Source organism: Leopardus geoffroyi, chromosome B4 (genome assembly GCF_018350155.1).
Source record: "Leopardus geoffroyi isolate Oge1 chromosome B4, O.geoffroyi_Oge1_pat1.0, whole genome shotgun sequence".
Taxonomy (NCBI): domain Eukaryota; kingdom Metazoa; phylum Chordata; class Mammalia; order Carnivora; family Felidae; genus Leopardus; species Leopardus geoffroyi.
This window is the reverse complement of record NC_059341.1, coordinates 24,942,734-24,970,525: the sequence shown is the minus strand read 5'-3', so window position 1 is coordinate 24,970,525 and position 27,792 is coordinate 24,942,734. Positions and strand designations below refer to the sequence as shown.

At 38.4% G+C, this 27,792-nt stretch overlaps 1 protein-coding gene across 1 annotated transcript in view; it reads right to left on the bottom strand.

The window, feature by feature from the left end:
- Positions 1–15,793: 15,793 nt before the first annotated feature.
- Positions 15,794–27,792, bottom strand: part of YME1L1 (YME1 like 1 ATPase) — a 50,464-nt gene continuing 38,465 nt past the window's right edge. Inside the window, exons 10-19 of the mRNA XM_045466167.1 lie at positions 27,000–27,152; positions 26,300–26,432; positions 25,494–25,556; positions 23,302–23,414; positions 22,258–22,413; positions 21,084–21,235; positions 20,382–20,508; positions 20,215–20,288; positions 19,275–19,361; positions 15,794–17,102 (exon numbers count right to left, since the gene is read on the bottom strand). Of these exons, the coding sequence (XP_045322123.1) occupies positions 16,959–17,102; positions 19,275–19,361; positions 20,215–20,288; positions 20,382–20,508; positions 21,084–21,235; positions 22,258–22,413; positions 23,302–23,414; positions 25,494–25,556; positions 26,300–26,432; positions 27,000–27,152 (1,202 nt within the window). The 3' untranslated portion in view covers positions 15,794–16,958. The remainder of the gene's footprint in view (positions 17,103–19,274; positions 19,362–20,214; positions 20,289–20,381; positions 20,509–21,083; positions 21,236–22,257; positions 22,414–23,301; positions 23,415–25,493; positions 25,557–26,299; positions 26,433–26,999; positions 27,153–27,792) is intronic.

The following is a 27,792-nucleotide window of genomic DNA, read 5'->3' as shown; positions in this document are numbered from 1 at the left end:
TAGCATTCCCGAAGGCTGCCAACTAGATGCCAGGAGCATCCTTAGTTGTGACAATCGAAAATGTCTCCAGATGAATCTATTATTAGCATAGTGTCTATAGCTAATGATACTACATTGTATCCTTAAAAATTTGCTTAGAGGGTAGATCTTGTGTTAAGTGTTCTTACAAAAAAATAAGTAATAGGGGCGCCTGGGTGGCGCAGTCGGTTGAGCGTCCGACTTCAGCCAGGTCACGATCTCGCGGTCCGTGAGTTCGAGCCCCGCGTCAGGCTCTGGGCTGATGGCTCAGAGCCTGGAGCCTGTTTCCGATTCTGTGTCTCCCTCTCTCTCTGCCCCTCCCCCATTCATGCTCTGTCTCTCTCTGTCCCAAAAATAAATAAACGTTGAAAAAAAAATAAAAAAAAAATAAGTAATAACGAAAGAGGAGGAAACTTTGGGAGGTGATGGGTATGTCTATGGTCTATGGTGATGGTTTCACAGGTATATACTTATCCCCTAACTCATTGAATTCTATATATTACATATGCACAGCTTTTGACATGTCAAAAAAAAATGTCCCCAGACATTGCCAAATATCCCCTGAGGAGCAGAATTCTTTTCCCACCCCACCCCCACCCCACACTCATTGAGAAATCAGTGGTGTAAACTATGCTGCGTCCAGACCGCAAAGAGGCCTACCAGTTTCTGTGTTTTCTTCTTTGTGAAAAGGTATTCAAAATGCAGCAATTTGTCTCTCACTCCTGATCTAATATCTTCACATGCCCCTGACCACTAGATTCCCCGAAAACGTCACTGAGATGGCAATTCGTGTGGTCTTACCGAGGCCTAAAGCGTTTCAGCCACCATCATGTCCAATTAGCATGATGTCATCAATGAGATATTCTGGGGGTGTTCAAGTGGACCAGATCTTTTCAGAATATATGACAGAGAGTGGGAGAATTAATATAATCCTGAGGCAAAACAAAATGAATGCTTTGTCCATATATAAATACAGTACAAACTGCTTCTGATCCACTTTCACAACTGGAGTCGAAAGGAATGCATTTGCCAAGTCAGTGGTGACATACCATGTACCTGAGGTCTTATTAATCTGTTCTGAAAGGAATACGAGGTCCACAATAACAACTGTGGTTGGGGCTACTATATGAGTGAGTTTACAGTAGTCTACATTTTCCATCTACAATCCATCTACAGATTGGATGGATTCCAACTGTAGATGGAGTCCAACTACAATCCATCTAGTTTCTGAAGGGGCCAAGTGAGTGAATCAAACAGAAATACGATAGAGTTCACTATCCCTGCATCATTTAGATCCTGAGTGGTAGCACTATCCCTCTGCATCTCTCCTAGGATACAATATTGGTTTTGGTTTACTCTCTTCAATGAGGGATTGGAGACAGTTTCGGAGTTTCTGCTTGGACTTTTATACTATGATAGCTCTTATCCCTTATGCCAAGTATGTAATGTGGGGGTTATTCCTACTGCCATGTTATTAATTCCAATCATGGGGCACCTAGTTGGCTCAGTTGGTGAAGCATCCAACTCTTGATTTCAGCTCAGGTCATGATCTCATGGTTTGTGAGATCAAGCCCCACATCGGGCTCCATGCTGAGTGTGGAGCCTGCTTGGGATTCTCTCTCTCGCCCTCTCTTTGTCCCTCCCTAGTTTGTGCTCTCTGTCTCTCTCAAAGTAAATAAATAAACTTTAAAAATGTACTGAAAAGGAAAGTGTAATTCAAATCATACACTCTGAGACTTGGGAAATGACCACTGCTAAGTGTGCACACCTGTGAGCCAGACATTAAACTTATTACCTGGTCCTCTAAACTCCTACTGTAATGCTAGCTATGATGATGTTTTGGGGCTCCAGGTATCAGTGTCAACTCAGACTCTATGTCTAAAAGTCCTTGAATAATACACAGGAATTCCATTTTCCCCATTCAAGAAATGGCATTAGATCCATTGGAGAAAGATGGGGAAATATTGTAGATATATTTTCCATGGCATTCCACATCTTTAGTCAGTTGGCTCCAGACCTAGAAATTATCAAGGGATTACGAGTTTTGACTGGGGCAATTGCTCCCATCCCCCAACTCCTTTATTCTTGCCTTTTTCTGGTTGTAGATCTTAAGCAGCACCCTTGTTGTTCACCTGACAAATTTTCTCCAAAGGACACAATGCTCTTTTAACCATCTCTGCTTGTAACCACTTAACCTTGCTATGCTTGTGTTGGTCTTGATGTGTTCTCTCGGCCCTCCCATGAAATGTAATCCTCTGTTGGGTCTTCTGGCCTCGCATAAAACATCCAGCCCAGAATGCGAACTTCCCTTGGTCTCCTTTTTCCTTCATCTGTCACCTGTTAGGGTGTGGTATGAAAAATGTACTTTGTATTTGTGCCAGTTCCTGGCACAGAACGCCTAAAACCCTTAGAATTTCCTGAGAGATAGGAATGTCTGTTTTCATGAACCCTGTTAATCACAACTGAGTTTATGCTAATGAGGTGACTCATTGCAGGAAGAGGGCCTAGAGAGCTTTAGGAAGGGGATTCATCTCCAGAGGAAACAATCACATGATTAGAAGGTTGGAACTTTCAGCCCTGCCTCCTTTGTCCCCCACAACCTCCAAGGAGGGGAGACTGGAGACTGAATTCAATCACACAGCCAATGATTTAACCAATCATGCTCACATGATGAGACCCCCACACAAAAACTCTGAAATGAGGTTCAGGGAGCTTCCTGGTTGGTGAAGATATCAATGTGCTGAGAGGGTGGCATGCTTCAAGAGGGCATGGAAACCTTGGGCTGACCTCCCCAGATCTTGCTGCCCTATGTACATCTTCATCTGGTTGTTCATGTCTATCATTTATAATAAACCAGTGATCATACATATAGCACTTTCCTGAAGCTTTCTAGTGAAATATCAAACCTGAAAGAGGATCATGGGAATCCCCAAGTTGTACAGAAGTGTAGGTAGCCTGGGAATTTGGGCGCTGTGGCTGGTATCTGAAGTGGGGGTAGTGATGTGAGACTGAGACCCTTAACCTGTGGGGTCTATCTAACTTTGGTAAGTTACTTACTGTATTAAATTGAATTGTAGGACAGTTAGTGTTACAGTTTTATGTAGCTCAGGCATTTCTGCTTCACTCAGCATTGGCTATTGCTTTCTCCTGAGTTCTGATATACAACCTAACAGCAAATTGCCTCTATCCCCTAAGGCTCTTGCTTGTTAAGTCCTGTTTCCCTCCAAATGCCCCCCACATCAATGAGTTATTGCTTATCCGCTCTTACACAACATCTCACTTGATCAAGCCGCTTAAGATCCAGTCCCAAGGCTACTCACCCTAGCTTGTGCCTGTACATACTACTTTTTTTTTTTTTTAACGTTTATTTTTGAGACAGAGAGAGACAGAGCATGAACGGGGGAGGGGCAGAGAGAGAGGGAGACACAGAATCAGAAGCAGGCTCCAGGCTCTGAGCCATCAGCCCAGAGCCCGACGCGGGGCTCGAACTCACGGACCGCGAGATCGTGACCTAGCTGAAGTCGGACGCTCAACCGACTGCGCCACCCAGGCGCCCCTGTACATACTACTTCTTACAGCTTGTTTGGTACTTAATCTCTTCGTCCTTTATGAAGCCCAGCACATCCCCCGCCTGGTTATGGTGGGATTTAACCCAAATTATTAGCCAGGCAGCTAAGAGAGGATGTGGGTGCAGCTCCTGAGGGGACACCTATTGCCTTGCCTGGGAGAAGCCTCTGCAAAGTCTTCCAGCATGGGGTACGTGCTAGTACTTACGAGGGAAGGTTGGGCCTAGAGAGCTACACCCATGAGGATTTAGTGGGGTCTGCAGAATTGACATCCTCATGGGTATACAACCTGATGTCCCTATCTTATCTTAGTGTCTAGATATTCTCAGTGGCCCTGAACTTGGGATAGTATACTTGCCTTGGCTGAGCACTTAAACATCCCTGGCACTCTGCAACTCTATCAGATCTTCAATTTATTCTTTCAGTTTTTGCTCTTCCATTGCAGGTTAGGGCCTCTGTGTGAACTTCCAAAGAGGTCCTGTAGCACTTAACCTTTGCTGCTTGTTAACCTCTGCCACTTTCTCATTATCCCAATCCAGGATAAAGACACAACTTTGCAGTACCCAGATAGCTTTTTAAAACAGCTTTATTGAAATACAATTCATATATAATTTGCCTGTTTAAAGTGGACAATTCAATTGTTTAGAAATTCACAGAATTGTGCGACTATCAGCACGATCAATTTTGACATTTTCATTACCCCAGAAAGGAACCCTATACCCACTAGCAGTCACTCTCCATTTCCTTCCAACCCTTTGGCCCTGGGTAACCACTAACCTATTTTTTGTCTTGATAGATTTTCCTCTTTTGGACATTTCATATACATGGAATTAAAGAGGGGCCTGGATTGTTCAGTCAGTGAAGTGTCCAACTTTGGCTTGGGTCACGATCTCATGGTTTGTGAGTTCGAGCCCCTCATCGGGCTCTCTGCTGTCTGCATGGAGCCCGCTTCTGATCCTCTGTCCCCCCACCCCCGCTCTGTCGCTGCCCTGCTTGCTCTCTCTCTTTCTCAAAAAAAAAAAAAAAGTCTTAAAAAAGTATAAGAAAATAAAAATTAAAAAATGAATATGTTGTCTTTTATGACTGGCTTTTTTCACTTAGCAAAATGTTTTCAGTTATATCTGTTATATTAGTTTCCTAGAGCTGCTGCAACTAATTATCATAAATAACACAAACTTGGTGGCTTAAAAGAACAGAAATTTATTCTCACAGTTCTAGAAGCCAGTATTCTGAAATCATGGTGTCTGCAAGGCCATACTTTGTCCAAAACGTCTAGTATAGAATCCTTCCTTGTCTCTTCCAGTTTCTGATGTGGGGCGTCAGTGTAACCTCTACCTGTCTTCACATGGTTTTCTCCTGTTTTCCCTGTCTTTCTTCTGTGTCTTTTGTAAGGATATGTCACTGAATTTATAGCCAACCAGATAATCCAGGATGATCTATCTCAAAATCCATAAGTACATCTACAAAGACCTTTTTTCCAAAGGTCACATTCACAGCTTCCAGGAGTGAGGACATGGACATATCTTTTGGAGGGACACCTTTCAACCCACTATATCCATGTTGCAGCATTTATTAGTACTTGGTTCCTTTTATGGCCAGATCACATTCTATTTTATGGATATGCCACATTTTGTTTATCCATTTTTCACTTGAACATTTAAGCTGTTTCCACTTTTTTTGCTATTACGAACAACGTAGCTGTGAACATTTGTGTGGATGCATGTTTTCATTTCTCTTGGTATATATATACTTAGAGAAGTGGGTCTACCATTTTATAGATATGTTCCGTCCATATCTTTCAAAGTTCATGTACCCGGAATTTTTTTCAAGGTCACAACTGCTTTGTGCTAGGGAATACTCATGCCCCATGTGCCACTTATAATGGTATCGTTTTGGCTGTAAGGCAGTCTCAAAACCTGTTTCCTCAGACCACTCCCAGCACCACTTGTGTTCGTGGAGTCCTCAAATAAGCAGATGCTTAGGCAGGACTAGATGTGAAAGAGATTTACTAGGGAAATCTCTATGAAGGAAAAAGGGGAGTGTGGTTATAAGTAGAGTAATGGTTGCCAAAGATGTCCACATCCTAATTATTGGAGCCTGTGAATGTTGATACCATGGCAAGCAAGGCTATTAAGGTTGCAGATGGAATTAAGTTGCTAATAAGTTGCTAAAATGATTACGCTGGATTATCCAGGCAGGTCCAATGTAATCACAAGGGTCCTTTAAATGAGGAAGAGGGAGATGGAAGTGTCAGAATGGTGTGAGAAAGACTCGACAGGCCATTACTGGCTCTGAAGATGGAAGGGGGCCATGAGCCTAGGAATCCTCTAGAAGTTGGAAAAGACAAGAACATGGATTCTTCTCTAGAACCTTCAGAAAGGAATGCGGCCTTGCCAACAGCTTGGCTTTAGTGGGATTTTCAGACCTCTGACCTCCAGAACTCAAGTGGGTTCTCCAGTGTGCTTAGGACTGGGGGATTCTTGGGCCACAGGGCTGTCAGTGCTAAGGCCAAGTCTTTGTCCCAGGGTGTACGCAACATACCGCACATCTCTTTAATCCCTTCTAGGAAAATTTCTGCTTACGAAAGCAGTTTATGACTAGAGAATTTTTTCACCATCTTTGTACCCCCTCCAGCCATATTCCCCACCTATCCAGAGCAGACACCATCTGTGACTGAGATTCCTTAGGCAGAAGGGGATATTTGTAACTCTTCTTCTTCTTCTTTTTTTAATTTATTTTTTGAGAGAGCATAAGCAGGGGAGGGACAGAGACAAAGGGAGACAGAGGATCCGAAACAGGCTCTGTGCTAACAGCACGGAGCCCAATGTGGGGCTTGAACTCACAAAACACAAGATCATGACCTGAGCTGAAGTCAGATGCTCAACCAACTGAGCCACCCAGGTGCCCCCGTATCTTTTCTTTGTAACTTTCAAAGATTGAAACTCAGATTAGCGGGGGGCACCTGGTTTTCAGTCTGTTAAGTGCCTGACTCTTGATTTCGGTTTAGGTCACGATCTCATAGTTTATGAGTTCAAGTCGCATGCTGGGCTCTGCGCTGACAGCACAGAGACTGCTTGGAATTCCCTCTCTCCCTCTCTCTCCGCCGCTCCCCTGTGCTCTCTCTCTCTCAAAATAAATAAAATAAACTTTAAAAATCTTAAAAAAAAAAAATCTCAGATTAGGAATGCAATTAAAATTTTCAGCTTGGTCTTCTGTTTTTTTTCCCCACACTTCTCCCCTATGGAATCTGTATAAATTCTGAAGTCTTTTTCTGCTATAACAGTATGAAACATGATTTTTCATCAAAATTAAGAATTTTAATTTTTTTAATGTTTATCTTTGAGAGAGAAAGAGCAAGAGCACAAGTGGGGGAGGGGCAGAGAGAGACAGGGAGACTTGGGATTTGAAGCAGGCCCCAGGCTCTGAGCTGTCAGCACAGAGCCCGATGTGGGGCTTGAACTCACCACAAGATCATGACCTGAGCTGAAGTCAGACGCTTAACCCACTGAGCCACTCAGCCACCCCCGAAATTAAAAATTTTCAAAATTGAACCTTTGTCATAGCAGAGCTAATACTGGCAACTTGCCATTCTACCTGGTGGGTGCTGTGCTCTCCCGATCCGTGAAAATTTTATACCAGGCTTCACCTTGCTACAATTACAAATTTCTTATCACTGTCATTTCATAGTTTTGACTTACAACCGTGACAGCTTCTTGCAGATAACCAAGATTATTTCAAAATAACATAAAAAGAAGACTTTTTGTTCTTCCTGAAAAGCCTTTAGCAACCAACTTCTCCAGTTGCCTTTATAGTTTGTCTCATTTTCTTCCATCTTCTTCCAACTCTGTCTTTGTCATCACCTAGTTCATAATTTCTAGGAGTTACACAGACATAACTAACATCTCGGGCTTAAGAACAGCTGGTCTTTAACATGCTTTCAGGACTATGAAGAGTAGCAAAACTTAAGGGGAGGGCCTTAAATCCTTTCTGCTCTGCAGAAAAGATGAAAGGTGAATGATAAGCACATTTAAGTGAAATGTATCCACTTAAACATAGTAAGATGGCAGCTACAGAGAGACTAGCACTATACATCTGTTTCCTTCAGAGTCCAGGTGATATATTCTTTCTTTGAATTGTAACTGCTGCTATTTAAATCCAGGACCTACTCAGGAGATGCCCATCTTTTCACAAAAACATCCTGATTTGATCTGATCACTTGGTAAGTTCACAAGACAATATAAGAAGAGAAACAAGGGATCTGGAAAATGGGAAAGAGATTTTTCACTTTTTTGCAACATCAAATAATCTATTTCATTATTTTTAACTCCAATAAAAGACTGCATCTGATTACTAACGGTAAAATTCAACTTAGAAACTCCATTAGAGGTGTGCAGTAAACAAGACACAGGGTTTTTTTTTGTTTTTTTTTTTTTTTAATGTTTATTTATTTTTGAGAGAGACAGAACACGAGCAGAGGAGGGGCAGAGAGGGAGACACAGAATCTGAAGCAGGCTCCAGGCTCTAAGCTGTCAGCATGAAGCCCGACGCAGGGCTCAAACCCACGAACTGTGAGATCATGACCACAGCCTAAGTCAGATGCTTAACCGACTGAGCCACCCAGAAGCCCCACAAAACACAGCTTGAATACATTCTTCCTAAGGGAAAACACAGTCACCCACTTTACATGGTCCTTCCTAACACATAATTAATGGAAACTGTGGCTTTTACTTGTGCAAGTTTGGGGAGTAGAGAATTTGGCATGGATCTGATTAATGACTACAGGAAGTCTTTAAATAGTTAAAGGCTTTTAAATATTTAATGTTAATACTTAATTTAAACATTTAATTTTAAATATTTAAAGTCTGATCCACCTGCCTCTCCATCTGCCCCATTCTCTATTAAGTCCATCTCTAATTTTAAAATTAAGTCTGGAATCTCCCAGCACTACAAATAGATATATGAAAAATTCACAAAATTGTCTCCTGAGGTTGAATTTTAAGAGACTTTCATTAATAGTAACAAATGTATGTAAGACATTTAATTTAGAACATGAATGGTAGCAATTAGTTGATCAAAGATAAAGCACATCTTCTATGAAACCAATCCAGAACACCTTAAAGAATTTCATGCTAGAGGTCTTAATCTTTTCATTTGATGGGTCCTTCTGTGTGTCAGACACTTTATAAGCCTGGCACACAATCCTACCTTGCATTCTTTATCTTCTAAGAAGAAATCAGATATTCCTCTATAATACATTCCAGTCACTTAAAAGGTATCTCCTTTACTGTTGTACTCACTAGGATATTTTCAGAAATGAAAATCACCTAATAGTCTCTATAGCATTATTTAACCTTCTAGGGAGAGTTTAATCCATCTATTCCAGTGCTCTGCCCAATGGTGAGATAATCAGGATAATAAACCTATGAATGCCTATTATTCTTTCATTCACTGAAAACTTATTAGCTGACTACCTAAAAAGAACTTCTATTAGTCCTAGAGATAACATGTTCAAGATTGCTTCCTAGAACTCACCATCAGGTGGCAGGATGTCAACTGAGAAACAATTAGAGAATAGCTTGTTGCCAAAGTACACATGTAATGCTCTGGAGAAACCGCGAAAACAGCTGGACATAAACCTTAATAGAAGGGCTGGAGAGAAAGAAAGACTATGAAATCACCAGCATACAGACAGAAGAATATGGACAGAAGATAAGAGGACCAAGGAAATAACCTTAGAGTTTACCAGTATGAAAGGGAGAGCAAAGAAGGGCACCATAAGGTAATTCCTGAATTTTAACATAATCATAGGATGTTAGCCAACAGAGTAAAGGGGGAAATAAGAGCTGTGACCAACTAAAAGTAGTCATCAGAAAGGACTTTTCTTGCCTTATTAATTTAGCAATAAAATAAGTAAATAATTCTGGTAAATCCTTGGATTAGCTCTTTCAATATCGAAAGTACTCATTTTGGGGCACCTGGGTGTCTCAGTCGGTTGGGCGTCCAACTTTGGCTTAGGTCATGATCTCACAGTTCGTGAGTTCAAGCCCCACATGAGGCTCATTGCTGTTAGTGCAGAGCCCACTTCAGATACTCTATCTTCTCTGTGCCTCTCCCCTACTCACTCATGTTTTCTCTCAAAAATAAACAAACCCAGTATTAATTTTTTAAGGTTTATTTTTTAAGTTTATTTATTTAGAGAGAGACTGAGCACATGGGAAAGAGGCAGAGAAAGAGAGGGAAAGAGAGAGAGAGAGAGAGAGAGAGAGAATTTCAAGTAGGCTCCCAATGTGGGGTTTGAACTCATAAAGTGTGAGATCATGACCTGAGCCAAAGTCGGACATCAAACCAACTGAGCCACCCAGGCACCCCAAAACGATAGAATTTTGATAACAAATAGGGGGAAATAACAACCAAATTAGGGGAATTCTAAATTAGGAATTTTAAGGGAAAAAAATAGTAAGCTATAAAAAGTACAATAGAAAAATCATATATAAATACCAAGATAATACAAGTTTTGTTTAAAAAGTTAAAGGTGACCGGGGGCGCCTGGGTGGCTCAGTCGGTTAAGCGTCCGACTTCAGCTCAGGTCATGATCTCAGTCTGTGAGTTCGAGCCCCGCGTTGGGCTCTGTGCTGACAGCTTAGAGCCTGGAGCCTGCTTCAGATTCTGTGTCTCCCTCTCTGCCCCTCCCCTGCTCATGCTCTGTCTCTGTCTCAAAAATAAACAAAAACATTAAAAAAGTTAAAAATGACATATTCACATACATATTCTACACACAATTGTGATAGAACTATTTCAGATTTTGAGAAATCACATGAATGGAATTGTAGCCACAAAAAAAAAAAAAAGCGTTTAAACAAAAATCTTTTATCTTTAGAATTTTTTTTAGTAATTTCTATACCTAATGTGGGGCTTGGAACTCACAACCCTGAGATCAAGAGTCACACACTCTTCCGACTGAGCCATGCAAGCGCCCCCAAAATCTTATTATATGTAACCACCACTTTGGACTCATGGGATATAATCAGATGGCAACATCACGTCCCACTAGCAAATATTCAGGTATTTTTCTCCCAATCCAGGTTGAAAATCTTTCAAGTAATGAAACGTCCATGGAGTTGTTTTAACTCACAAAGCCCTGAAACAGAATGTCCAGCCAGCCCTGTAAAATTAGAAAATCACCGCAAGTCAAAGTTAATCAGCCAGGCCAGGCTACAGGCTAACCACCTACAGTAGGGGTAGAAGGCTGGCATGGTCCTTTTCTTCTTTGCTGCCTAATTCCATCCCTCCTCTCTCAGCTGGTTATCTATGGTCTGACCTTGCAGGGTCAACTGCAAGGGGTGGTTATCTGGCTGTCACTTCGTAAGATGGTTTTGAGCATGCTGGATTGGGCATTCATTCATTCATTCATTCATTTATTTTACGGTTTTGGTGTGTGTGTGTTTTGTTTGTTTTTAGTAACTCCATATCCAATGTGGGGCCCGAACTCATGACCCCTGAAATCAAAGTCACATGCTCTAGGAGCACCTGGGTGGCTCAGTTGACTGAGTGTCTGACTCTTGATTTTGCTTAGGTCATGATTTCATGGTCCATGGGATTGAACCCTGAGTAGGGCTCTCTGCTGACAGCACGGATAATCCCTGCTTGGGATTCTCTCTCCAGCTCTCTCTGCCCCTCCCTCACTCACACATATGCACACACTCTCTGTCTCTCAAAATAAATGAACATTAAAAAAAAAGAGAGAGGGAGTCACATATTCTACCTGATAAGCCAGCCAGGCACCCAAGCAATTATTTAAAAAAAATTTTTTTAATGTTTACTTATTTTTGACAGAGAGAGACAGACAGACAGACAGAGCATATGCAGGGGAAGGGCAGAGAGAGGGAGGGAGACACAGAATCCAAACCAGGCTCCAGGCTCTGAGCTGTCAGCACAGAGCCAGACACGGAGCTTGAATTCGCAAGCTGTGAGATCATGACCTGAGCCAAAGGTGGACACTTAACCGACTGAGTCACCCAGGCATCCCCCGCCCCGCAATTATTTTAAAGTTGACTTTCTCTCAGGGGTATTCCTGTACTCATAGCTGTCTTCACCTGCAACTCCCCTGACCAGAGTTAATGCAATCCATTCTTGTGGGTTTTCTTTCTTCTTAGCTTTCAAGGAACCCAAAGATCCACTTTGGACTGTCCTCTTCTGAGGCCTCTTTGCACCTCTAAGCAACCCTTTTGTATGATAAATGGATCCCCCACAATGGTTCACTCTCCTTCATTCTTGACAGATATCTGGTCCTTCATAAGCACTCAAGCAGTTTTTGTCAAACCAAATGCTGAGAGTGCGGGATGGTCTCAACACATTAGGATTCTTCTCCCTTCATTAGGCAAAGCACCTTATCCACCCTCTCAGCTTTCCTGAGTATAAGTCAAAAACTTATATTTCCAGGGGCGCCTGGGTGGCGCAGTCGGTTGAGCGTCCGACTTCAGCCAGGTCACGATCTCGCGGTCCGTGAGTTCGAGCCCCGCGTCGGGCTCTCTGGGCTGATGGCTCGGAGCCTGGAGCCTGTTTCCGATTCTGTGTCTCCCTCTCTCTCTGCCCCTCCCCCGTTCATGCTCTGTCTCTCTCTGTCCCAAAAATAAATAAAACGAAAAAAAAAAAAAAAAAAAAAAAAAAATGTTTAAAAAAACTTATATTTCCAGAACTGCAAGAGACTCACATCAAGCCCTTCAAATTAGTTTTTTTTTTAATTTTTCAGTTTATTTACTTATTTTGAGAAAGAGAGTGAGAGCAAGCAAGAGAGGGACAGAGAAAGAGAGGGAGAGAGAGAGAGAGAGAGAGAGAGAGAGAATCCCAAGCGGGCTCTGCACTGCCAGAGTAGACCCCGACGTGGAGCTCGAACTCACAAACTGTGAGATCATGACCTGAGTCAAAGTCAAGAGTCAGATGTTTAACCAACTGAGCCACCTAGGTGCCCCCCCCCCCAATTAAGTTTTATGAGAAATGAGTACCTTCTCACCCTTCTCCTTTGGCAGCTTTAAATTAGCTGTTTTCTTTCTTATTAAATGCATTCTCAAATTCAGAACAGATTACCTACTCATTGTATTACTGTATGATGCAACTGACAGCAACATAGCATTTATATAGAACTTTATAAAGGAAGTCTGTGGTCTAAGTGGGGTGGGGGATCCACATTCTTGCTTATAAGAACTGGGATTTACTTGTGAAAAACTAGGGGCAGGAAAATTTGCATAGAAATAAAATCCTCAGTTCAAATGTATCAACTCTCCAAATTCTTATGACCACTACTAGGTGTTATTTTTTCAGTCCAAAGATCAAGTCTACATTCCACCAACATATTTTATTAAAATACTGCATACTTACAGTAAGAAATATAACCAGCTGGATTGAAGTAACTCAGTATTTACTTTAAAATGAATATAAACAAATACAAATATCTAAAATAAAACATGTATCCATTACCAAAAGTACTCAACTTAATAGATAGAGGTTACATGTCAAACGGTGGCATTCTGGCAGCTTTGAATGGATAGCTCTGCAAAGTTTACCAGTCCTCCCTAAGTCCATTCTTATTAAACAGCTTTGGTTGGAGTATGATTCAAAATAAGTGAGGGAGATTCAGTATGATGAGGTGAGGAGGTTGACAAATCATTCCCACTTAAAAAAAAAAACAAAACAAACTATGAAGTGGAATAAAAACCATTACAGCACTCTGGAACTAACTAAAGACCTGTAATAAACTAAGAAGTGTTTATTCATGAAAATCACTGAAATTTGGTAAGAGCTGTGTGAGTCTGTGGTGCTGTGCTCTCACTTCCCATGTCAGAACTTGCTGCCACTGTCAGAAGGGACTTGCTTGACCTGATGCAGAGTGAGTCAAAGTGGTGATCTCCACGCTAAGCACACAGAGTTATCTAGACTGAGGGTGCAGTCCTGTCTGGGGCAAACAAGGTAAGAGTAGCAAGGTATTTCACTGGAAGTTATGGGAGGTAAGACAGCCATCTGGAGTTGATAAGCACTCCATATACTCCAGATTTACCAGAGGCATGCAGAGTAGAAACTGGAGCTGGTTCAAACCACCCACATATCCATGGTTGCCAGGGCGTGCACATACACAAAAAAGGAGAAGCAAAAAGCCTGTTAGAAAGCAAAAACCAGAGCAGTCTTGAAAATGACCCAAATGTTGAATGGACTTGCAAGCCCACACAGATCCATCAGCAGAGTGGAAAGCCTGAAAGATGCGGTTTGAACACAACTTCTGTCCAATCTTTGCCTAAATGCTAAGCTAGGCAGGCACAGCAGCAACCCTCAGGAAGCAAGATTTTAAAAATTTTAAAACTGAACAAGAGACATCAATGGCTGCACACTGTAGTAGAGAGGAACTTCATAAATTAACTGGAGGCAAGTTACTGTTACTAAATCAGAATCCATAATTGCTACATTATCTGTAATTCAACAAGATTACAAAGCAAAGAAACAAGAAAGTATGACCCTCACTAAGGAAGAAAAGCATTACATATAACTGCCTGAGTATTTCCAGATGGTAGATTTAGCAAAGATTTAAAAGCAGCTCTATGAACATGTTCAAAGAACTAACGGGAGCCATGTTTAAAGAATTAATGAAAACCATGATGAAAATGATGCAATGCAAGAAGAATCTCAATAAAAAGATACAAAGTAAATGAAAGAATTGAATGGAAACTTAGAGCAGAAAAATATAGTACCTGAAATGGAAAATTCAATTGATTTGAGATGGCAGAAGAATGAGTGAATTTAAGAATCAACAGAAATCATTCAATCTCAAAAGGACAGGGAGAAAAAACAATGAAGAAAACAAAGCCTCAGAGACCAGATTAACATTAAATGTACCAACAACACATGTAAGGAGAATCCCAGAAGGAATAGATAGAAAAGGACAGATACATGTATTTGAAGAAATAATTGCCAAAAATTGCTTAAATTTGATGAAAAATATTAATCTACACGTGAAGCTCAATAAATCCCAACTAGGAAAAACATAAGGAGATCCATACCTAAACACATCATCATAGTCAAACTGGTAAAAGACAAAGAGAAAACAAAACAAAACAAAACCTTGAGATCAGCAAGAGAAAAAAACCTATCACAAAAGGAGGCCAGAATTACAATTAACATATGACTTCTTAACAAAAAATAATAGAGGCCAGCAGTCTGTGGGATAACATATTCAAAACGAGTGAATTAAAAAAAAAAAAAAAAAAAAAAAAAAAAAAAAAAAAAGAAAAAAAAGTCAACCACGTATTCTATAGCCAGCAAAACTATCCCCCCTCAAAAAACAAAGGCAAAATAAAAAACATTCTCAGCAAAGACTGAAGAAATAAAATTATATAAAGCACTAGTTACATCACTGTATTGTTGAGTTGCTGTAACATGCACAGATATAACATATGAAAATAAGGGCACAGAGAAGAAAATGAGATCTACTGAAATAAAGTTCCTCCATTTTACCAGAATTAACGCAGACTGGTAAGATGCACACAGTCATCCCTAGGTCAACCACTGATATGTAACTCAAAAAAGGAAGAACACAAGGATCTCTTCTGATATGAGAAACAGGAAACAAAAAGCACAATGGGAGATGTAAAGACAATTTATATCAATACTAAATTTGAATGAACTAAACACTCCATGCAAATAACAGAGATTGTCAGACTGGATCAAAAAAGCAAGATAAGGAAACTGTATTTAGAATATATATCTCTTACAACATGTAATAAGACAAACAACCCAAAAGTAATGGGGTGGTCTGAACGGACATTTCTCCAAAGAAAATACACAAATGGCCAATAAAAAAGGAGAGGATGCTCAATATCACTAGTGTAGATAAATGTAAATTAGATCCATGAGCTAATATTTCATTCACACTAGAATGGCTTTATCAAAAAGAGAGACTATAAGTACTGTAGAAGATGTACAGAATGATGTAGATGCAGTTCATCAGGTTCTCAAAAAGGTAAACAGAAATTTACTACATGACCTAGCAATTTCAATATTAGAAGTCTATCCAAGAAAAATAAAAACATGCATCCACACAAAGACACGTGTACATACATACATATATACCAGACAGGGGGAGAGGGAAGAAGAAAGGAGAAAAGAAAGGGAGAAAGGGAGGTGGGCAATTAACAAATGGGATGGTGTATCTGGATCAAGGGTATATAGGAGTCCCTTTTATTATTTTGGTAACATTTCTATAAATTTGAAATTAGATCAAAATTTAAAATTACATTAAAAAAAAGAGAAAAGGATATTGTATAGCAAACTCCCTCTATCAACTTCTTCAATGAAGACCATATACAGCTTAAAAGTTATTAGAAAACTGTAGATAATTTTAATAAAATCACTTCAAGAATATAATTTGGTTGTAAAACCAATACAATGAGCTCTAAAATAATTTTTCTATGAGTTAAATAAAGTCATCTGTAAATCCTGTAACAACATGTTCATATTCACAAAATCTGAATGAAAAGCAAACACAACTTTCCATTTCTAACACAGGGTAATCCAAAGTTCACTTAGAAGGTACTGAGATTTGGGGTTAATTTTTCTTTCAATACCAAGCACAATTATATAGTTATTCAGAATCTGAAGTGAGTTACTTTTTATTTAACAAGATACTTGCTGCTTTGAAATAAATTTCATTAGTAAGAGTGATAATGATGTTAAAAAAAAAAAGACAATGAAAATGCAAGCTGCATTTCTAAAAGATTATAATCATTTAAATTCTGATGACAGCTATATGTTTACAATTCTCTACTCTTTGACAGACAAAAACAAAAACAGAACTATTTTCTATATGGACAATCTGGAGCATAATTAAGTGCTTCCTAATGAAGTTTCCACTGACCTATATAGAAATATGGTTCACCAACAGCCAAATGGTATCATTTCTTTATCAAAGGTAAGTGGGACCAGCTAAACACAAAGACAATCCTTCAACAATTTTACTCTGCCAAGTACAAAATACTTCCCAAGAGCCCAAGGCACAATTTTAATTCACATCTGGTAAAGGAACCACCCATAAAATCATTACTTATTTTCAACTTAGTAACTGATTGACATTGCTCAAACCAGCTGTTTTCAATCCTAATAGTTCTTTATTTTCTTTAACATATTTGCTATGGGCTGATAATTTGCAATAGGTATCATCATGAGAATAACCAAAATTAGATTAAATGTGACAAAAGACTAACATAGAGTTTCAGACCCTTACGTGATGATACTAAGTCAAGAATGGGAGAAAAGCATTGCAAAAGGAGACTACTGAAATGCTACTTATATATTCTTGCAGTAAAACCAGCAATGCATCCATTTTAAGAGTTATCATCTCACTTCCAATTTCTTTCCCTCAAGAACAATTTGAATTTCTTTGGCATCCAGGGTCTCATAGGTTAGTAAAGCTTCTGCTAGATTCTTATGCTCTTTTGCATGAGTCTTCAAGATGTGTTTTGCTCGCTCGTATGAGTCCTGAAATGGAAAAAGCAGGTATCTAAGAGGCAGAAAGGATAAGCAAAAACCATAAATAAGAAACAAACATTCTATTCTTAACCTGAAAATCTATCACATGGATAACTGAGGACTACTTAGACAAGGAGCTACTTAAAGATATAAAAGTACACATTGTACTTACTTTTAAAATAAGGTCTGTGAACAAAGAAATCTACTTCTCTATTCAATATACATGTGTAAAAAGGAAAGGGAGGTTTTGTTCCTTTTACCTTGTGAGATTTCACCCATTTATACAATTGAAATGGCCAGAAAAGATCTACTTTTCTGTTCTTTTCCTTGGTAACAACTCACTGTCAGTCTGTGACAACATCAATTGACCAACACCAAAAAGCATAGGTAGGTCAAAGAAACGTAACACAATTATTACAAATAGACATCATTAGACATTCTGAATAAAACTTTTATGTTCAAGTGAAATAATCAAAATCAAGGAAAGTATAAAGTAGTACAAATTATCATGGAATATTATAACTAATAATCAGGGATGAATTAGTAGTAACTTTAAAAATTCTGCTGGAATGAAACTCTTACATGGTAACATGTAAGACAACTATTAGGTTTTTATACTTTTAAGTTTCATATTATTTGAACCTAAAATGTTACAAACTAGTAATCACTTCCATTAATAACGACATAAGTGTGCCATTTAGTGGAAAGAGTACCTTCTTGCCTTCCTAATCTTACCATTTCAGAAAAAGAATCTAACTTTTATTATGGTTTTTAAGTTTTCACAAATGTATTAGAGCAAAAAAGGAGTATTTCCAATGCTCTAGGAATACTAGAGTATAATTTACTCAAAATAACATAAATAATAAAAGAAGGAGAATGAAGTTTCTGGGAAGGCAGAGGAACTTCCTGTTCTGAAACACCTTCTAAACTTTTCCATTATATAAACTTTTCATATACTAAACTTCCTTAAAGCATTTCTTCTACCTTCTTGAGTTAATCAAAACCCGGCCATCCTAGAAGTGCCTGGGTGGCTCAGTTGGTTAAGCGCCTGACTTTGGCTCAGGTCATAATCTTGCAGTTTGTGAGCCTGAGCCCCACATCAGGCTCTGTGCTGACAGCTCAGAGCCTAGATCCTGCTTCAGATTCTGTGTCTCCGTCTCCTTCTGCCCCTCCCCTGCTCATGTTCTGTCTCTCTCTGTCTCAAAAATAAATATTAAAAAAAATTTTTTTTTAAATAAACCCTGGCCCTGCTGGGGAGACTTCTAAACCCTCAAGTGACAGTTATTAGTTCACTCTTATGCCAGACATTTCAGGGTAAAGAGCTAAGTTCTTTGTTCCCCTCACCATTGCCAGACCATTACATAAAGCAAGATTCCTTTGAAGTTTACACCATCTGACTATATAGCCCTATCCAATATCCTTCGTTTTGCTATCTCCTACCCTAATTATAGTTCTCATTCACTAGACACCTGACATTAACTCAGTCTTGTCCATTCCAAAACGTGCCATCATGCATATCCAAATGGCATGCACATATCCAACCTCTACACTAAGCACCAGACCCATGTATCCTGCCCAACTTGAAATTTTCACATGAACAATGAAATGACATTGAATGTGAAAAGACATTTCACGTTCAACATATATGAAATTGAGCTTGTGATCTACAAACTTCCCCCACCTTAGGCCATCATCTGCGTTTTCTCAGTAAACAGCACATACAACTATACAGCTACTGGGCATTTAAATAAAAAAGACTTGTTTTCAAAGACCTTTGTTCTTCATTCTCAGCACAGGCACACAGCTAACACAAAACAAATGATATTTGTTGAATAAAATATACATCAGAATGATACACCAATAAAGACTCAAATAATATCCCCTATTCTCACAGCGCTATGGTTTCACAGCTAATGTAGAATATTTATAATTATTGATATAAACCATTCTTAGCCTATGGTCAGAATAAAACAAAGTTCCGCTCTATGACCAGAGGATCCCAAATGACATATTAAAATCATAGTTGCAATGGTGCACTTATCTTTATTTTATATATATATACACGTACATATATATATATAGTGACATTTCTGAAGAATAGAGAACAACCAATATCCCTTGGAAGTACCTTACTATTTATGACTAGATAGATACATAAGCATAGAAAAATATGACTATTACCCTTAGAAGGATTCTAATTTCTTGTTCAATAGCAGATTGAGTTTCTGGACTCAGTTTCCCTGTATCACTGTAGGTCATAACTCCAAGCTAAAACAAATAAGAAGAAAGAAATTGAACAGAAAAACCCTAAACCACTAATAAATGTAACAGAGGAAGTATTATCCTATACTTAAGGAAACATTATAGGGAAAAGGAAGAAATTCAATATAAACACACCTTGAAGGCAAAGAAATTTCTTTATTCTTCTGAAAGTTTAGGACTAAATTAAAAGTATGAGGAAGAGAAAAAAATTAAAATTATACATATGATTCTGAGTACCCTGTTAGAAAACCTTCACAGCTATTCCTAATCTAGACATCCACAATGCAGTGTATTAGCAGCGCTTCATGAAGCCACAGTGATAATGTAGGAAAGTGAAATATGCGAAACGGTAAAGTAAGAAAGCTGAGCAAGTAGGTGTTTTATGTCATACGAAGAGAAATAGAAGATCTCAACATCTGCTTAGCTCATGAAATACTACCTACTACTATCCAGGTAGCTAGAATGGAAGGAGAATACTAAACTTTATCACTCAGACAACGACATTCAGTTTAGAATAAGCTGAGACGGGGAAAGTAAATGTTATCAATTTATAATGAGAACCCTCTCTCACAAAGAGGCACTTGGCAAATTATCATTTGATCCATGAGGAAGGAAGAAAATGAAGTATTATAGGGGTGCCTGGGTGGCTCAGTCGGTTAAGCATCAGACTTCAGCTCAGGTCATGATCTCACAGTACGTGAGTTCAAGCCCTGTGTCAGGATCTGTGCTGACGGCTCAGACCCTGGAGGCTGCTTCAGATTCTGTGTCTACCCTCTCTCTCTGCCCCTCCCCCGCTCACACTCTGTCTCTCTCTCAAAAATAAATAAACATTAAAAAAAAAATTTTAAGTGGCTATTACCTTTTCACTCATTCCAAATTTGGTAACCATCCGCTTTGCTATTTTAGTTGCATTGTCAAAATCACTGGAAGCACCTAAATTTAAAAATATACCAAGAACTCAGTTTTTAAAAAAAATCTTTAAATCAGCAAGCACAATTTGAACTAAAGCCATTTGTTACAGCCAACCTGTTGTAATATGGTCAGTTCCAAATATCAGCTCCTCAGCCACTCTTCCACCCATACTAACATCCATCTGTGCAAGCAGCTGGGCTCTAGTTTCATTCCATCTGTCATTCTCAGGCAACAGGGACACCTAGACAATCGGAAACAAAGAAAAACTTTAGATACCGCTTGCAATATTTATATTAATAATCAGAATTACCATTTGGCTCTCACTATTGTACTTAAAATCATGATGCTGACAGCTCTGAGACAATCAGTAGAGACGGTCATTGGGTGACTGATGACAAAACTGGCAGTACAAAAAATCAGAAAAATTATTAGAGAGCAAAAATTCATTTTATATATGTAATAGATAGATAACTCTGCAATAGGACAAACTTATCCCCGGGTACACATAAGTGCTTAAAATGTCTATCATTAGAAAGAGATGAGAATGAAACGTGTACTCAATGAGAAAAACCTTAGAAAAACTCTTGAACCGCCACCACAGTTTCTCTGTGGAGGGAAGAGCACAAAGACATATTTAAGAATGATCCTTTGTTGTCACTCCTTTGTTGTCAGAATGTTTCAGAAGAAAGTGATCCACAAACTTGGGAATTAGTTGAATTTTCTTTTAAATTATTTTCATCAACAATTCCCTTCATCAGCTTTTGGAGAGTGCTATTTGAAAGGAAAACAAACAAATAAACGCCACAAGATACTTACGTGTCCAAGCGTTGGGCCTCGTGGCATGATTGTAGCTTTGTTTATTGGCATTGCATCTTTAGTGTAATATGCAATAATAGCATGACCAGATTCATGATATGCTGTGATGGTTTTGTTTTTGTTATCAATTTCCACACTCCTACGTTCAGGCCCTAAGGATAAAATTTTAATTCATTCACTCCATTAGGAAGGTATAATTAGACAACTAAAACCCATTTGCCTTTAAGTAATTCTTAGTGTAACATGACTTACTATAATTAATGAATATTTTAAACAACAACTTTCCAAGTGACAAACAAAATTGTAAGAGCTATCATCTTAATCCTTACTATCAACAAGGGAAGTTTAATTCTAGAAAATAAATGTAAATTTTAACAGGAATGTCCTAACTAACCTGTTTTGAACTCAATCAAGATTTAAAATCAAATACTGGGGGCGCCTGGGTGGCGCAGTCGGTTAAGCGTCCGACTTCAGCCAGGTCACGATCTCGCGGTCCGTGAGTTCGAGCCCCGCGTCAGGCTCTGGGCTGATGGCTCAGAGCCTGGAGCCTGTTTCCGATTCTGTGTCTCCCTCTCTCTCTGCCCCTCCCCCGTTCATGCTCTGTCTCCCTCTGTCCCAAAAATAAATAAACGTTGAAAAAAAAAAATTAAAAAAAAAAAAATAAATAAATAAAATCAAATACTGAAAATTAGTAACATTAGTATTTATTTAAAGGTTATTTACTTTGAGAGAGAGAAAGATCAGGTCTGTGTGAGCAGGGTAGGGGCAGAGAGGGAGAGAGAGAATCCCAAGCAGGCTCTGTGCTCTCAGGGCAGAGCCCAATGTGGGGTTTCATTTCACAAACCGTGAGATCATGACTGGAGCCAAAATCAGGAGTTAGACACCTAACTGACTGAGCCAGGAAGGCGCCCCAGTTAAGTTACTCTTTTAGCAGCACTATCAGATAAGAGAAAACACATGACACCCATGCCCCCAAACAGTATAATCATATAAACTGTATTTGTTCTTAAGAGGCCCAATTGTACGGCTATTTTTGAGTATATATTTTCTTGCTCCTGTACCTTTCTTTTTTATAACCTTTTTCTCAAAAAGAAGAATTTATTCTCTAACATAATGAACAGGGTGAGACAGGAAAAGAAAAAGAGAGAGGGAGAGAGAGACAGAGAAAACCTACCCATTAGAATTTTATCTTTGGAAAACTCTAGCTCCTTCATGGTAACCATTTCTTTTCCATCAACAGCTGCCTTTAATGCAGCCTGGTTCACAAGATTCTCCAACTCTGCTCCAGAAAAGCCAACAGTACCTCGAGCTATGATTTCTGGATCAACAGCTATGAAAATAGAAGACAACATTGAAATTCCAAAAGAGCTCTTCACAAACAACTCATATTCCAAAAGAAAAAAGCTATCCTCAACTAGAACTTAAAATATTTATCTCACTGCAATTACCAAATAAATTCACTTTATTAAATTCTAGAGGAAAAAAGCCCAAACTGCCACTAAATATACTATTAATATTGCCAACGGGACAAATCACAAAAGTTCTTAAATTTAAATAACTTTGTGAAAAACAAAGAAATGCAGAGTTGCCAGACATGATTTATAAACCTTCAAATTATGACCTAAATTGTTACTAGCCTAACCACAAACTGATAAAGTATACTCAAAGATAAAATATTGTTTTTATTTTCTGAATTTCATCTTTAAATACTTTATACGTATATAGTATTATATGTACATTTATAAAAGCTCTCCTTATTATAGGAAACATATTTGGTTTAACAAATTTATTCACCTATCTTTGAAAATAGTACAGCGTGACAGCTGTGTTTATTATTTGAGTCCATAATATTTTCATGTGTTTTGTTTTACAGTTTGCCTCTTTTAGCCCCAAAGTGATTATATATGCTTCCTAGTATTTCATATTTTACATTCATCCCCAAAGCATTTACACATACATTTATCTTCAAGTATTATGTATCTGAACACTTGGAAGAAAACTTCCTTTAGAATCAGGATTCAAATGATAGAATCTCCTGTATATACAATTAATAAATAAACTTTAAAAAGGACCTATAAATGGAGAGGAAAAAGGACATGTAAAACAAACTGGTCTTTGGAGAGATCTATGAAGTAAGGACCACAAACAGGGTGGATTGAAATATTACCATTTTTTATAGAGATAATAATAAAGTTGGTGTTAATGGAATTAGACTTACACTGATCAAACTTTATTTTATTGAGATACCATTTCAAAATTTCTGTTCGACCTTTTACATCTGGTCTTGGAACTGTAACTTGCATGTCAAAACGACCAGGACGTATTAAGGCACTAAAAGGAGAATATAAAAAGAAAATATAAATTAATAATCTGACTATAATGAAGGTCCAATTAAATATGACTGACACTCTAAAGACAAGATGGAAAGATAATGGCAACTGAAGTTAGACTGGAGATTTGAGGTTTTTGATTTTAATTCCACCATACTTAATATGCAGTGTTATATTAGTTTCAGGTGTACAGTATAGTGATTGGACAATTCCTTATTACACAGTGTTCATCATGACAAATGTACTCTTTAATCCCCATCACCTATTTCACCTTAGATTGGAGTTTTGAGCATAAATATGCATACAACTCCTTTTAAAACACAGATCAAGGGACACCTGGGTGGCTCAGTCGGTTAAGCGTCTGACTTTGGCTCAGGTCATGATCTTGTGGTTCACGAGTTTGAGCACTCCGTTGGGAGCTGTGCTGACAGCTTAGAACCTGGAGCCTGCTTCAGATTCTGTGTCTCCCTCTCTCTCTGCCCCTCCTCCACTCACACTCTGTGTATCTCTCTCCCTCTCTCACTAAAATAAACATTAAAAAAATTTTTAATAAACAAATAAATAAAATATTAGGGGCGCTTGTGCAGCTCAGTCAGTTGAGTGTTCAACTTTGGTTCAAGTCATGATCTCCCAGTTTGTGGGTTCAGGTCCCACGTCAGGCTCTGTGCTGACAGCTCAGAGCCTGGAGCCTGCTTCAGATTCTGTGTCTCCCTCTCTCTCTACCCTTCCCCAACCCTCTCTCTCACTCTCTCCTCTCCCCTTCTCTCTCTCAAATAAACATTAAAAAATTTTTAACTAAATAAATAAACAAATAAGTAAATAAACAAATAAGTAAATAAATAAATAAATAAATAAATAAATAAATAAAACATTAGGGGTGCCTGGGCAGCTCAGTCAATTGAGCGCCCAACTTCGGCTCAAGTTGTGATCTCCCAGTTCTCAGGTTCAGGCCCCAGGTCAGGCTCTATGCCGACAGCTCAGAGCCTGGAGCCTGCTTCAGATTCTGTGTGTGTGTGTATCTCTCTGTCCTTTCCCTACTTGTACTCTATCTCTCTCTCTCAAAACTAAATAAACAAAAAAAATTTAAAAACATGCCTCCCAAACAGTTTCAATAACCAGAAGGCAGAACAAAGTTTGATACAGATAGATAGCACACAACCCTCAAACAAAAACATGCAAGTCAGTCAACCAAGGAATCAGGTCATGATCTCCTGGTTTATGGGTTTGAGGCCCGTGTTGGGCTCTGCACTGACAGTTTCGAGCCTGGAGCCTGCTTTAGATTGTGTGTCTCCCTTTCTCTCTCTGCCCCTCTGCCAATTCTCCCCCACCTCTGCTTCTCAAAAATCAGTAAACTTAAGAAAAATATGAGTAACTCAGGGGCACCTGGGTGTCTCAGTCCACTGAGCGTCCTACTATTGATTTTGGCTCAAGTAATGACCTCACTGTTCTTGAGTTCAAGCCCCACGTTGGGCTCTGAGCTGACAGTGCTGAGCCTGCTTGGAATTCTCTCTCTCCCTCTCTCTCTGCCCCTCCCCTGCGCTCACTCGCTCTCTCTCTCTCTCTCTCTCTCTCAAAAATCAACATATTAAGAAAGAAAACAAGAGTAACTTCTATGATAAGTACAACAAAAATTTAAAACTCTAAGTTTCATTTTACAATTTTCTGCACCAGCCTAAAATTTTGTGATATAAAGTTTGTCAAAAGATTCTTTAAACAGCTCCACTGAGATATAATTAGCATATCACAGAATTTAAAGTAGATAATCCCATGGTTTTTCATATATTCAGAGTTGTGCAGCTATCAACACTCATTTGAGTTATTAAATAATAAATTAGTAAATAATAAATATTTTTATTCCCCTACCCCAAAAGAAACCCCACAGTCACCAACAGTCACTCCCCATTCTTCCCACACTCTGGCAACCACTAATTTCCTTTCTGTTGCTACGGATTTGTCTATTTGAGACATTTCATACAAATGAAAACATATGTGATGTTTTGTGATGCGCTTCCCTCTCTTTTAAAGTTCATCCATGTTCTAGTATGATCATTAGTTACCAAAGAAGTCTTTTCACACTTACTTATCTAATGCCTCTGGGAAATTTGTGGCTCCTATGATGATAACTCCTTCATTGGGCTTAAAACTATCAAAAAAGAAACAAAAGTACCTTTTCACTGAAAATTAAAAGAGTACACATATAGAAATGCTCTACACAAAACTGTTTATCATTAATTTTAGTAACAGCAAAGAAAAGGGAGTGATCTTGTTTATACCCAGGGGATAAGACATCTCTCTTAAATAATTTTTGAAAACAACAAATGTTATTGGGCCAGAATACTTCAATAAAACTGCTAACAATAAATCACAAAGTCACCTACGATTACAGATCTTCACAAAGGCTTATTTGTGTACCTGACTTATTTGTGAAAAATTATTCTCAAGTTTACCAATTCAAATGATTTGCTCCTAGACTTCCTATTGGGTTCCAAACTGCCTTATATGGTTTTAAGACGTTTTTACTTCTTTCAAAGCAACCCCACCTCTTGCTTTTTAGATTATAAAAATTGATACAAACTTTTAATCTGCAACAACATTAGAAGCTAGTCACAAATTGTGTAGAAACCAGTCTACAATCCCTTTACATCTCCAAAGAGACTACTATTGTCAGTACTTTCCTGTCACACCACAATTAATGAAAAAGGTGTAGAGGTCATCAATTAAGAACAGTTGATACATCAATTAGTTATGGACACAACACAATACAGAGAATGAAGCTTGTCTGGCCTTCTTGCACTAGGGACTACTGTGTTGTCTATATTTTTTCCAATTTCTCGAAAGTTATCAAATATATCACCATATTCCAAAGACAGAGGAAGATTCAATTACCCATCCATTTCAGCAAGAAGCTGATTTATAGTCTGCCTTGAATATGGATGCATTGGCGACTCGATTCGCTTCCCACCAACAGAATCTAATTCATCAATAAATATAACACAGGGAGCATTTGCTTTTGCTTCCCCTAGGAAAACAAAAGAGATTCCAATAAGTTTAACGAAATCAATACTTTTTGAACAAAGTCATATAAAAATGAAAAACCTGTAAGGTTGTCAAAAGCCAACAAAAGACATTCATTTGGGAGACACAACACAAAAGGAGGTCTCTTTCTTTCTTTCAAAACTGATTTAAGAACAGTAGCCTCAAAAAAACTGTATCATATACAATAATATACAACACAAACAACTGAGTATTCACTCTTCCAACTGCATAAACCATATACAATCAGATTTGAGGCTAATTATTCTTTAATTACATACTATCAGATTAACAAATAAAATGAATAGGACAACAACAAAAAACCCAGCTTTACAACAGCCCCCAACCTCGTCAAACACCTCTCCTGGCTCTTCTCTTTGGAGGAAAAGTACAGTTCTGTTTTAGCTCACACATTAAAGTACCTAAAACCTGACCCCCACAATGGCTAGGTCAGCTATCAATCATAATCACATAGCCAAGAAAGGGTTAAGAAGCCCTCTTCCCCTAAAATTAAGAAAATTTGGTATTGTATGAAAGATACGTTAAAACGTACTAAATAGATTTCTTATACGGCTGGCTCCCACACCCACAAACATCTCATCAAATTCTGATCCAGAAGCATAATAAAAAGGAACATCAGCTTCTCCAGCCACAGCTCGAGCAAGAAGTGTCTTTCCTGTCCCTGGGGGTCCAACTAAAAGAATTCCTAAAAGAAAAAATAAGTGAGAATGATTCAAATTTAAAAAAACAAAACCAAAAACAAAACCCTGATGTGAACCTATAAAACAAATAGTTAATAATTAATGTATATAGTTTGGAGGTTGAAGACACATGACCAGTATTTTGAAACAAAGCAAAACATGTCTTTAATGATTCAACTTCAGGATCTTCTCCAAAACTAATTTCCCTCTATCATTTAAATACTGCTTATCTATCGGTCCTCAACAAGTCAGAATCTTGAGAGAAAGGAATATAAACTTATTTATCACTAAACAAAAGTCACATCAAAACAGATTAAGAGATTAAACAATGAAATGTAATACATGAACCCTTGACTTGATGATCTTCCATAAAAAACATACTTAAGAAATTCTAGAGACATTTGAGGAAAATTTAAAAAAACCTGGAGTACCAGATATCAAGGAAACAGTATTTAGTTTTACTTGGTAGGATAAATTACTCTCTTTATTTAGGATAATGTGCTTGGTCTTAGGTGATGCATACCAAAGGCTTTAGATGTAAAGTAGTTCATCTCTACAGCTTTGTAACTTTTTCATATGTTTGGAAATTTTCATAACAGCAGTAAGTTCTTCTAAGTTGAAATAACAGAATTCTTTAGTTTCCAC